We start from the raw sequence: 12,801 nt of genomic DNA, 5'->3' as shown, positions 1-12,801 counted from the left end.
GGCCTCCTCATAAGTTAAAAACCTACAATACTGTCAGACTACTCTAAGAGTAATATGAAAAACTTGAAAAAGTAAAATAAAAGCAAAAGCATATTCTAAAATTTCACAGGGATTATAGTAGTAGTGTTCTATGCCCAGACGACACATTAAGGAGTGATTCATTGCTCTTACACATAGAGTATGTTCCCTTGGACTATGTGACCAAATGTATTTTCAAACTGCGCTTTTAAACTTCAGTTAAAGGCTATTAATTTGTATACTTGATGTACTCCTTCATCTTGTTTTTGGGGAGAGTTACTATACAAGTGGAAACATAAGTTTAAAATGTAAAAAACTCAAATTCCTTGTATTCAGAAATACATAAAGATACTTTGTTCAAAAGTGAACCAGATTTGGAGACCAGGGCTGTAATCCCTTCTCTTCTTGAATATTAGTTTTATAAATGCAAGTGTTGCAATAAGGAAATCATTGGTTTGTTTCCAGTTCCTAGGTTTTGGATGGAACAGATTCATTGGAAAAACTAAGGAAAGCTGACTCACTTCCTTTTTAGGATATAAGAAAAAATATTTAGTTGAGGGTGCCAGAATAATTGAAAATTATAGCCATGATTTTGTTTTACCAGTTTCCTTGATTTAATGTATATTTTCTTTAAAGTTATTTAGTTAACTATGCATGAATGTGTCCCTTTCTCTCCAAATAATCAAAAGTGAAATGTTAAATATCCATTGATTTGAATTTAGATTCATGTATTGGACTGAGTGGGGTGGAAAACCTAAGATAGACAGAGCTGCCATGGATGGAAGTGAACGTACTACATTAGTTCCGAATGTGGGGCGTGCAAATGGCCTAACTATTGATTATGCTAAAAGGAGGCTCTACTGGACAGACCTGGACACCAATTTAATAGAATCTTCAAATATGCTGGGTAAGTTCTACTTTTTATTCAGACAGTGGTATATTGTTTTTTCTATGCAAAGACCAGAAAGGTTGCTGTTACTATTGGTTAGATTCTATTAATAAAATTTCACATGAATGTTTAGCTGGCATTGTATTCTGTTGTTACTAACAGTAGGCTAGGTACTTGGATTCATCTCTTTATTATGTGGAAATTTCATTATTGTGCTTGTAATGGAATTTATAACTCCCTAGATATTCCTGAAGTGACTTTTTGTACCAGTAAAATACAGTATACACATTTCCATCTTGTTATGGAAGGAAGAAGAAAAATTGAACTCTATTGGCTTTTATGGAGAGAAAGTTAGACCACAATCAAAATAGACCATTTACAGGAGTTTAAACAAACTCAGTGATTTATAGCAAGAATATAAGTTTGAGGCATTGGGTCAGACTGCAGATGGATTGATTTCAGAGGACTGGTCTGGTTTTAGAATTGCCTTTAAATGAATTGTTCTATTTTAAATTGCTTACAAATGTTTGTTCAATATGTTACAGTTTGGGGGAGAGGGCAATAAGACTCTTACTCTCACAAAATACATCCCTCTGCTTTTCTCCTTTCTACTGCCTTTCCGAAAATAGGACTCAACCGTGAAGTTATAGCAGATGACTTGCCTCATCCTTTTGGCTTAACTCAGTACCAAGATTACATCTACTGGACGGACTGGAGCCGACGCAGCATTGAGCGTGCCAACAAAACTAGTGGCCAAAACCGCACCATCATTCAGGGCCATTTGGACTATGTGATGGACATCCTCGTCTTTCACTCCTCTCGGCAGGCAGGGTGGAACGAGTGTGCTTCCAGCAATGGGCACTGCTCCCACCTCTGCTTGGCTGTGCCAGTCGGAGGTTTTGTCTGTGGATGTCCTGCCCACTACTCTCTCAATGCTGACAACAGGACATGTAGTGGTAAGCTGCATTTCTCCAAAGCAAACTAGAAACAGGAGAAAGCAGGACCTTGAAAACACTGTGGTTCATCTTCTTTCTAGAGTGGAAAGTTGTAGAAGTCCAGAGTTGGTGGTCATTTGTTTTAAAAAAAGGGAAGGACTAGAGATGGAAAATGCATGTCTTTGTTACTCTTTATTTTATGATAGCTAGTTGATACTATGTAATAACAGATATTATAGAAAAATTAAATCTTTTACCCTTAAGCATTAAATATCTAGTGCAAAATTTGCATAGCTACATTGTGAGAGGCAGACAATCATATATCCATGCTATACATAATTCATATTTATTTATTGCAAAGAAAGGGAAGAGCAGTACAAAGAGAATCTCCAAAACACTGCCACCTTGTCCTTTGAAGTTCATGGAATAGGCTAAAGATAAAAAATTTAAGTGTATAAAAGGCCAAGTAGAAAATGCATATGAGTAAATTTAGTCTAATATGAAATAGTAGCAAATAGATGGGAGACTAGAGTACATGCTGTGAACATAGGTGGTTGCTACTTAATTCCAGCTGTTGTTATCTGATTTTCTTCTTTAGTCATGAATCCAGATTTTGGATGGTGGGGGGCTACACTATCTCCTGATTTTACATGTTAACAGGTACTGCATATTAACACACACACACACACACACACACACACACTGCTAACAACAATAAAACACAGTGCATAACAACAGGTTGGCTTAGGGAAACCTAATTCATGACTCAGGTATTCATGAAAGCCCACGTTGGTACACAAGAACAAATTGGTAGATGTAATAAAGATAAAGAGAATTAGATCAGAAAAAGCAGAATCATGGGAGAGCATTAGGATATTGTTCACTAGGGTAGAACGTACAAAACTGCTGTAGGATGTTAGATGTAATAATCGAGATTACTTTGTTCTGTATCTGGAAGTATAAGACATCACATAGGAAAAGATTTAGTCTCTTCTGACACAAGGCTTCCATCGTGAAAAGGAACATAAGTTGATAGTTTAGTGATATGGAGTCTCTGCCACATTAGTTTTGTGTTTTACTATAGCAAGTCACATAAATTTTTTAAACCTTAATTTTTCTCATTTGTAAAATGGGAATAATAATAGTAACTATTTTGTATGGTTGCCGTGAAAATTAAATAAGATATACCATGATTGATTGCTCTGGAAACGATTTGAGGAGGAAAAGAAGTGCTGGGGAAGTCAGACTAGTGCAGCAATGCCGGCAAACTTGGACTGGGGTGGTGGCAGTAGGGATGGAGAGAGGCTGATCGATTCAAGGTACATTTTGAAGCTAGAATGAACAGACCTTGTTAATGGGTTGTATATGGGGGAGAAGAAGAGGGAGGAAGCAGCGATGACTTCTAGATTCTTGGTTTGAGCATAATTTTAGGCAGGTTTATATTGATATTTCTATGGGACATTGCAATAGAAATACTAAATAAGCCCAGCCGGTATGGCTTAGTGGATTGAGCGTCCTCCCATGGACTGAGAGGTCCTGGTTTGATTCCTGGTCAAGGCACATGCCCTGGTGGTCAGCTTGATCTCCAGTAGGGGGTGTGCAGGAGGCAGCCAATTGATGTTTCTCTCTCACATCGATGTTTCTTTCTCTCTAAAAAATCAATAAAAACATATTTTTAAAAAAAAATAAGTTGGGATAAGATTCCAGAGCTCAGAGTAGAGAGATGAGGTCAGAGGTAGAAATTTTGAAATTGCCAGCATATATTTAAAATAGGGGAGATTAATTACGGGGAAGATGTAGAGCCAGGATCAGTAAACCTTTTCTGTAAAGGGCCAGAGAGTTAGTATTTAGGCTTTGTGAGTTGTATCGTGTCTCACAGATACTCAACTCTGTCCACTGTACCATGAAAGAAGTCACAGACAATACACAAAATGTGACTGAATTCTGATAAACTTTATTACAAAGATAGGCAGCAGTCCAGATTTAGCTTGTGGGCCATAATTGCCAATTCCCGGTATAGAAAAAAGAAGGCATCTGGAGGAGAGAGAGCTTGCAGTGGACACTGAAAAATAGCAGCCAGAGAGGTAAGAGGAAAACCAGAAGAGAGTAGTGACAGAGAAGATGAGAGGTAAGATTGTTTCAGAAAAGAACTGTGTTGGGTGCTGCTGAGGTTGAGTAAGATGAGGTATAAAATGGTATCCACTGGGTTTTTGAATGAGGTGGTTTTACTAACCCTGAATAGAATAATTTCAGGGAAATAAAGGTGAAAGTCTGGAGCAGATCAAAAAGGGAATGGAGAAGAAGAATGGGAGATAGTGTACATAGACGTCTTTATCAAGAGGTTTGACTTTGGATGGAGGAAGAAAATGGCGGTAATAGCAGATTGGGGATAAAGACCAGAAGAATATGGAAAGACCTTTTGAGATCATTATCATGAGTGCATGTTGGTTGGTGAAGGCCATGAGAAATCACTGCTGAGTGTCCCTAATATCTGTGTTTGGCAACTTTCCAAAACAGATCAGCATGCTTCAAGAAGCCTCCTGTTGTGTGCTCTTTTCATAATGAGTACTATTTAATATTTGGGTAGAGATGTATTAGATTTCAAGGCAGATTACAAGGAAAATTGAACACAAAGTACTTGCCCTTAAAAAGTTTTCTAACATTGTGTGATTTACTCCTTGACCTATGTTTCAAAAGCTAAATCAGATTGTGTTGTTTTTCTGCCCAAAACCTTAAAATGGCTCCCCATGTCACACAGAGTAAAACCTAATCTTGTAATGGCCTACAAGTTCCTACATGGTCTGTACCCCACATGTGGCATCCCCACCTTTTGCTCCTCTATCTTCAGCTTTTACTATTCTCTTCCTTGCTCTCTCCATGACAGCCATACTAGATCAGAACTGTTGTCCTGCTTATTTCTTTGCTCGGAATGTTCTTACTGCAAATATTTGCATGGATCTGCTTCACTTCTATGTCTTTGTTCATTGTGACCTTCACCAGGAGACCTGGTCTACCCTATTTAAAATGTGCAAATCATCCTTTCACTCTGTTTAGCGTTGCCTGTGCCCCTTACCTAACTTTTTCTTCTTCCCATAACACTTATCATTCTTTGATATACTATATAATTTATACACTCTTATTATTTATATACTATAACTTCTTTATGTTTATTGCTTATTGTCTGTTGGTATATAAACTCCTCAGAGCATTTTTTTTCCTGTTTTTTTCACTGATGTGTAATATCTTATGTGCCTAGAATAGTGCTTGGTAAATGGTAGTCATTCAAGAAATAATTGTTAAATGAAAGAATGATAAAACAGGACAGGATTTGGAAAAACACATGTGCTCTTCCATTCAACAGGTTTCTGACCTTGGAGAAATTGATTAACCTTTGAAGGCTTCCTTTAAAAATTAACCTTTCTGAATTTTCTCACCTCTAAAATGGAGATGATCATTTCAGGGATTAAATAATATCTGGTATGACGTGTGTGACATGTTGGAGGTTCTAAATAAATGTTCATTTGTTTTCCTTCCCAAGTCTCTGAAATAATTTTATTTTCTTTCAGAATCATGGCTACATGGTTCTCCTTAGTTATCATCATCTAATGCTTATGTCTTCATTTGTTTATTCATTTATTATTTGAGTGAATAATTATTGAACATGTACATAATGGGCATTATTTGAGCCAGTAGAAAATGTAGCAGGGAATGAAGTAGACATCAGTCCTTGCTCTCATGGAACCTACACTCCAGTGGGAGAGAGAACAAACCAATTAAGTAAACTCTGTCATGGGTAAAATGGAAGTACATGTTACAGAGAAATTTTAAGTGTGAGAAGGGGTGGGGAGGAGGATTGCAATGTTAAATAGGGTGATTAGAGAAGTCACTACTGGAAAAGTGACATGTCATGACCTGAAAGAGGTGAGGAAATGAGCTTTGTGGATATCTGGGGGAAAACCTATCAAGCAAAAGGGGACAGGCAGCAAATGCAAAGGCCCGAGGGGAGAACATGTCTGGTACGTTAGAGGAACACCTAGGAGGCCGGTGGTGTTGGAACAGAATGAATAAGTAGATTAAGTCAGAGGAAACAGGAAACCAGATTGTGTAATCCTTTGTTCAGTACTGAAGTGACTGGCTTCTATGGCACCTTTGTACAAATTGGGAAAAGATGTTTCCTCTGGGCAGATGCAACTGTGCAGGTGCATGGTTTGGATATGGACTGGACTTCTGTACCAACTCAAGCCTTGGGTACAGTGCACAAATGCACAGTCAGATGTGGTGGGTGCCCTTATAGATGATGCTGTTTTTACACAAGAGCAGTGCCTTCCGTTAAGCTGCAGGTGAACACTTGTGCCTTCAACAGAGAGCTGAAAAGCTCCCTTCTACTTACACCTCATCCTCCAACTTTGGCATGTGGCTCTTTTCATTGTGGGAATGCAACACTCAGCCTTATAAGACAATTATTAAAGTGTTATTCCCCAGGAGATGCAGTGTTTAGAGGTTACGTAAATTAGGATGGATTTAGGTTTACAAAATTGCATATTCCGTGTTACTTTAAGCACTGAATGACTTGTAAACAAGTGAAAACATCAGCTTTCTCTTAGAAATATTAAGCCAATTAATTGCAATTGCTAATGTTATCTGTAGACTTTTTGAAACAAGTATTTATTTGGAACCATATTTGGCGTTGTCTTAATGCACATTTCTAGAACATCTAGTTGTAGAATATTATTGAAGGTAAAACTTGATTAATAAAAAATAGTTCTCAGTAAAACATACTTAGGAGCCAAATATATATTTGATACTGTTTCCCAGTCAGGAATAGCTGGCAACTAAAATTCAGGGGCCTTACCTTCTAAGTCTCATTGTATGTCTTCATATAGGTGGTGCTTATGCTGTTGGAAACTAAAATTTAGAGCTTCTTTTTTTTTCTTTCTTGCTTTACAAGAAAGTAGTACTGCAAAAAAAAATTCTTAAAACAACGATGGGAGAGTCGTGATCTACTCTGTTGTGACGTGTGTTCTTACTGCTTAAGACACGGGTTCTACTAAAATTGATGAAAGTTGTTAAATCATATATATGATGGACTCCAGATAATGGAGCACTCCAGTGGGATGATTGGAGTATGTTCTGAATCTTCGGAGCGAAGTGTGGGCTTTTAGCCAGTGAAGAACTTAGAGCAGAATTTCAGTGTTGTGAATACTGAGGGTCTCTGTGAGTACCAATGAGTTTCTTATCTTTCATTTTTTATTTATTTTTATTTTTATTTTTATTTCTTTACTTGGAGAAACAGAGGCCCAGAGTAATAGGTCCACCTGTGAGTTGGCTTGAGGACCAATGGCTGACCTAACCTTTCCTTCTGCAGGGCCTGCTGCTCATTATGGAACTAGATACACATTTTTAAAATTAATTAATTAATTTTTTAATTTCATTTTTGTTATACATGTTTATCCTTTCTTACCCTGTTGACACCCTCCTCCCCATCGCCCCCCCACACCGTCCTCGGCTTTGTTGTCCATGTCCATTGGTTATGTGTACATGTATGTAAATTCTGTGGTTTATCTCCTCCCTCCCTCCACCACCCCCTCTTCCAAGGGTTGTCAGTCAGTACCCTACTTCCACCTCTCTGGGTCTGCCCTATTCTTCTGACTGTTATGTTCATTATATTCCGCAAATAAGTGAGGTCATGTGGTATTTGTCTTTTTCTGCTTGGCTTGTTTCGCTTAGGATAATACTTTCCAGGTCTCTCCATGTCGTCTCAAAGGATATGAGATCTTTCTTTCTTACAGCTGCATAGTACTCCATTGTGGATATGTACCACGAGTTTTTTATCCATTTGTCTACTGACGGACACTTGGGCTGTTTCCAGATCTTAGCTATTGTAAATGGTGCCGCTATGAACATGGCGGTACATATATTCTTTCTGATTGGTGATTCAGACTTCTTAGGGTATATTCCTAGAAGTGGGATCACTGGGTCAAATAGAAGTTCAATTTTTAATTTTTTGAGGTAACACCATAGTGTTTTCCATAGTGGCTGCACCAGTCTGCATTCCCACCAGCAATGTACTAGAGTCCCCTTATCTCCACATCCTCGCCAACACTTGTTTAATGATTTGTTGATGGCGGCCATTCTGACAGGTGTGAGGTGATACCTCATAGTTGTTTTAATTTGCATCTCTCTGATGATTAGTGATGTTGAGCATTTCTTCATATGTCTCTTGGCCATTTGTATGTCCTGTTTCGAGAGATGTCTATTCAGCAACTCTGCCTTTTTTTTTTTTTTCCTCACCTGAGGACATTTTTCCATTTTTTGTTCAGATAGAGTGGGAGGGAGAGAGAGAGAGAGAGAGAAACATCAACGTGAAAGGGACACATCGAGTGGCTGCCATCCACACGACCAACTGGAGCCGGGGACAAGCTGCAACCGAGGTACACGCCCCTAGCGGGAACCGAACCTGGGTCTCTCTGGACCACAGGCCAACACTCTAATTGCTGAGCCAAACCAGCTAGGGCTCTGCCTATTTTTTAATTGGGTTCTTTGTCTCCTTTTTTTGACTTGTATGAGTACTCTATATATTTTGGAAATTAACCCCTTATCTGATGTATCATTGGCAATGATGCTCTCCCATACAGTGGATTGCCTTTCCGTTTTGATGATTGTATCTTTTCCTGTGCAGAAGCTTTTTAGTTTGATGTAGTCCCGTGTGTTCATTTTCGCCTTTGTTTCTGTTGCCTTAAGTGATGTATCAGTGAAAATTCTGCTGCGTATGATGTCTGAAATTTTGTTGCCTACATTTTCTTCTCGGATTTTTATGGATTCATGAGTCACATTTAAGTCTTTTATCCATTTTGAGTTTATTCTTGTGTATGGCGTAAGTTGAAAGTCTAGTTTCATTTTTTTGCATGTAGCTGTCCAATTTTTCCAACACCATTTATTAAAAAGGCTATCTTTACTCCACTGTATGCTCTTCCCTCCTTTGTCAAATATTAATTGAGCATATTGCCTTGGGTCCATTTCTGGCTTCTCTGTTCTGTTCCACTGGTCTATATGCTTGTTCTTGTGCCAGTACCAGGCTGTTCTGATTACAGTGGCTTTGTACCTGAAATCTGGTAATGTGATCCCACCTACTTCGTCCTTCTTTTTCAAGATTGCTGTGGCTATTGGAGGTCTTTTTTGGTTCCATATGAACATTTGAAGTATTTGTTCTAGTTCTGTGAAGTATGTCGTTGGTATTTTGATGGGGATTGCATTGAATCTATAGATGGCTTTGCGTAATATGGACATTTTAATGATGTTAATTCTTCTAATCCATGAACAAGGTATGTGCTTCTACTTTTTTATATCTTCCTCTATTTGTTTTTCAATGACCTGTAGTTTTCTGTGAATAGGTCTTTTATTTCTTTGGTTAAGTTTATTCCTAGGTATCTTAATTTTTTTGCCGCAATGGTAAATGGGATTGTTTTCTTAGTTTCTCTTTCTGTGAGTTTATCATTGGTGTAAAAGAATGCCATTGATTTCTTGACGTTAATTTTGTATCCTGCTACTTTGCCAAAATCATTTTGTAAGTCTAGTAAATTTTTGATGGTGTCTTTGGGGTTTTCTACGTGTAGTATCATGTCATCTGCGAATAATGACAGTTTCACTTCCTCCTTTCCATTTTGGCTATCATAGTGGGCTTTGGAGCCTGCCAAATTTTCTCTGTGGGTGTTAGAATTCTGCTGTTTGTGGCTCCCTCTCCTGGGTTTGGATGAGCGTGGGGGGACCCATGTTAAACACCACTGTGAAGTCTTACTTTTTTGGACAGAGTTGCAAGCCCAGGAATGGTTCAGTTATCCTCTAACTTTTTGCCTGGAGGCTATTAGTTGAGGTTACTTGAAGAGCATTGGGTTCTCAGTTGAATCTCATTTTTTATTTTTAAATATGTTTTTCGAGAGGAAGAGAGAGAGAGAAAAAACATCAATTGGTTGCCTCCCATCTGCACTCCGACCAGTGATTGAAATAGCAACCTGGGTATGTGCCCTGACCAGGAGTTAAACTGGTGACCTTTTGGTGTGTGGACAATGTTCAGCCAAGTGAGCCACACTGGCCAGAACAGTACCAATGAGTTTTTTATGATTTAAGGGGACACATCGAGTGTCTGCCACCTGCATGACCAACCGGGGCCAGGGACAAACTGCAACCGAGATACACGCCCTTAGCGAGAACCGAACCCAGGTCTCTCTGGACTGCAGGCCGATGCTCTAACCGCTGATTCAAACCGGCCAAGGCAGTTTTTTGGGGATTTAAGCCAATACACATTGGGATGTAAAAGTAAAGTAAAACAGGGAACCGTGAAGAATGGGGATTAGGGAGAAATGAAGGAATCATAGCTTGACTATGTTTATATCCCTGAGAAGGATAAAATTCTACTGGATTTAGGTGATGACTGACCCCCAGGAGAATAAAATATGCTATGGAATTTTATATATATTCTAATGAAGATTTTAAAAATGCTGTTAGGCTTTGAAGTTGTTGGTAGCACTGTCAAATGCTGTTATCTCCTAGATGTTTTTCTGCATTAAAGATGATTACATAGTAATCAGAGGTCTGGTCTCTAGGAAAGAGCAATGTTTTTTCTGTTGCATTCCCCCACTTCATAAATTTAGGGCATCAACTTAGAAGAAGAGCAGAATATTTATTAGTGAAAATATAAATACAAGGTTTGTTATGAGGATTCGAGGTATTGAGTATGAAGCATTTATTATTAGTTTGAGAGGAAGAGAGAGATTTTTGTCAACTCCTTCTCATGGCAGAAATCCCATACACCCAATGCAAAATAAAGCCTATACCTGCAGTCCATGAGGGTTTGTTTGATTCCTATTAATGACACATTTATTGCTGCTGCTACTGATGATAGTAAACAATAGTTATTTTTATCTTACATTTATATAATTTTTATTACGTTAAAATTGACATAATGTCTTATAATTTTTAAAGTATTTTTACATATGTTACAAAATTCTTACAGCAAGTCAATGAGCAGGACAAGATAGCTATCACCTTATTTTAGAGTTGCATAAACTTTGATGCAAAGAGGTTCAGTGACTTAGTTAAGGTCAATAGAGAGCTGGAACTAAAACCAGTCTTGAAGTTTCTGCTTTGACCTGTGGAGGCCCAGCTTCCTGTCACCCACAAGAAGATGTTGTGGAGGATTATTCACTTCATGAACGGGGAGAATTTTGTATATCTTTGTCAAATGCTTCATTGAACTGAAGTCTCCTATGATACCATAGTGGACAAAATAGAAAAAATACGCTGGATGGATTTGTTATTGAGTAAATTCATAACTGGTTTGGTAACCAGGCTGCTGATTAGTGTCACTTTGAAGAGGGTTTCAGGGGTTATACCAAAGGGTTTTGTCCTCAGTCTTACCTCTTTACCTCTTCAACATCTGTGTGTTTTGTAGGAGGTATAGCTACGAGATGATCAAATCTTTGAGTGATACAGGACTTAGTCTGTTTCAGATTTGCTTTTTTCTTTCTTTAAGCTCCAACTACTTTCCTGCTCTTCAGTCAGAAGAGCGCCATCAACCGCATGGTAATTGATGAACAGCAGAGCCCCGACATCATCCTTCCTATCCACAGCCTTCGGAATGTCCGAGCCATTGACTATGACCCACTGGATAAGCAACTATATTGGATTGATTCACGACAAAACATGATCCGGAAAGCACAAGAAGATGGCAGCCAGGTAATTCAAGGCTCAGTGCAAAACCCATTTTTTTTCCACCTAGTAATTAGATTGAGCAATCATCCTATTTTCTTTAATAGTTGATTCTGCACGTGCGTTCATGTGTGTGTGCAAAACTAAAATTGGAGACTGAGCAGCTTTTCCCCCTGCTAATAATCTTTGAGTATACATTGGTTATTTGTGTGTGTGTGTGTGTGTGTGTAAATATTTGATGACTGTGGAATGGGAATGAAAACATTATCAACAAATCTTACCTATGCTTACATACCAGTCATCATTTACATACCACTATCCATACTTCTTTGCTTTTTTTTTATGACCAAGCAGTATTAAACTGAGATCACTATAATTATATGTCATCTTAGTTGTGATGTTAAGTTTGATTTTGAATGTGTTACAATTTAGGGAGATTAGATTATTAATTTTTTATATGTCTTATCTCACACAGAAGAGCAAAAGGGTACTGTTTTTAGGGCTGCTGAGAGGTCATTTAGGAATATAGTTATAATGCTATATTACAGATGCACCTTACTCTGTGTAGGCCAGGACTAACAGGCTGATAGAGAGAAATTATAGCTGTTACTATACAGCCAAGGACATGGCAAATAAATGAGATAGCCTCATATAGAGTATGTTACCTCAGTGATGCTGAGTAAATAAAACATAATTTGTTCAGATAGAAGAGAATAACAGAGGCTCTCTTTTTGCTTGGCTCTGTAAAAAAATTTTTTTTGGTGGATTTAAGTATTAGAGACAGACATGATTAATAGATGTAGTTTATAGCTAATTGCTATTGTCTCTGGAGCAGACTTGGTCAGTTTCAGCACTGTTGACATTTTTGGGCTGGGGAGTTCTTTATTGTGGAAGACTGACCTGTTCATTGTAAGCTGTTTAGCAGCATTCCTGGCCTCTACCCACTAGATGCCAGTTATATCTCCCATGGGGTGATAATAAAAAATGTCTCCAAACATTGCCAAATGCCCTGGTTTAGGCATTTGCACATGCAAAATTGCTCCTTGTTGAGAACCACTGATTTAGAGTTATTTCTAAGGTATGGTTCTAGCCAAGATTGTCTATAAGAGAGAGCTGTCACCTCCTTATGTTCATCTCTAATCAGTGCATTATCAGGTTCTTAGAGCAACTAATGTGGCCTTAGCTCACTCTTCTGCCCCATGTCTTAATAACCAAAGGGAGCATTTGAAATGCATGGTAACAAAGAAGCACCGT

General features: G+C 38.2%; 1 protein-coding gene across 1 annotated transcript in view; it reads left to right on the top strand.

Annotated features, from left to right (window-relative positions):
• Nucleotides 1-12,801, top strand: part of LRP6 (LDL receptor related protein 6) — an 87,495-nt gene that overhangs the window by 46,899 nt on the left and 27,795 nt on the right. Inside the window, exons 9-11 of the mRNA XM_036252216.1 lie at nucleotides 741-925; nucleotides 1,537-1,863; nucleotides 11,372-11,574. Coding sequence (XP_036108109.1) covers nucleotides 741-925; nucleotides 1,537-1,863; nucleotides 11,372-11,574 — 715 coding nt within the window. The remainder of the gene's footprint in view (nucleotides 1-740; nucleotides 926-1,536; nucleotides 1,864-11,371; nucleotides 11,575-12,801) is intronic.

This window comes from Molossus molossus, unplaced genomic scaffold, assembly GCF_014108415.1.
Source record: "Molossus molossus isolate mMolMol1 unplaced genomic scaffold, mMolMol1.p scaffold_m16_p_10, whole genome shotgun sequence".
NCBI lineage: Eukaryota > Metazoa > Chordata > Mammalia > Chiroptera > Molossidae > Molossus > Molossus molossus.
The sequence above is the reverse complement of the archived record's forward strand: the minus strand, read 5'-3'. Positions and strand labels throughout refer to the sequence as shown.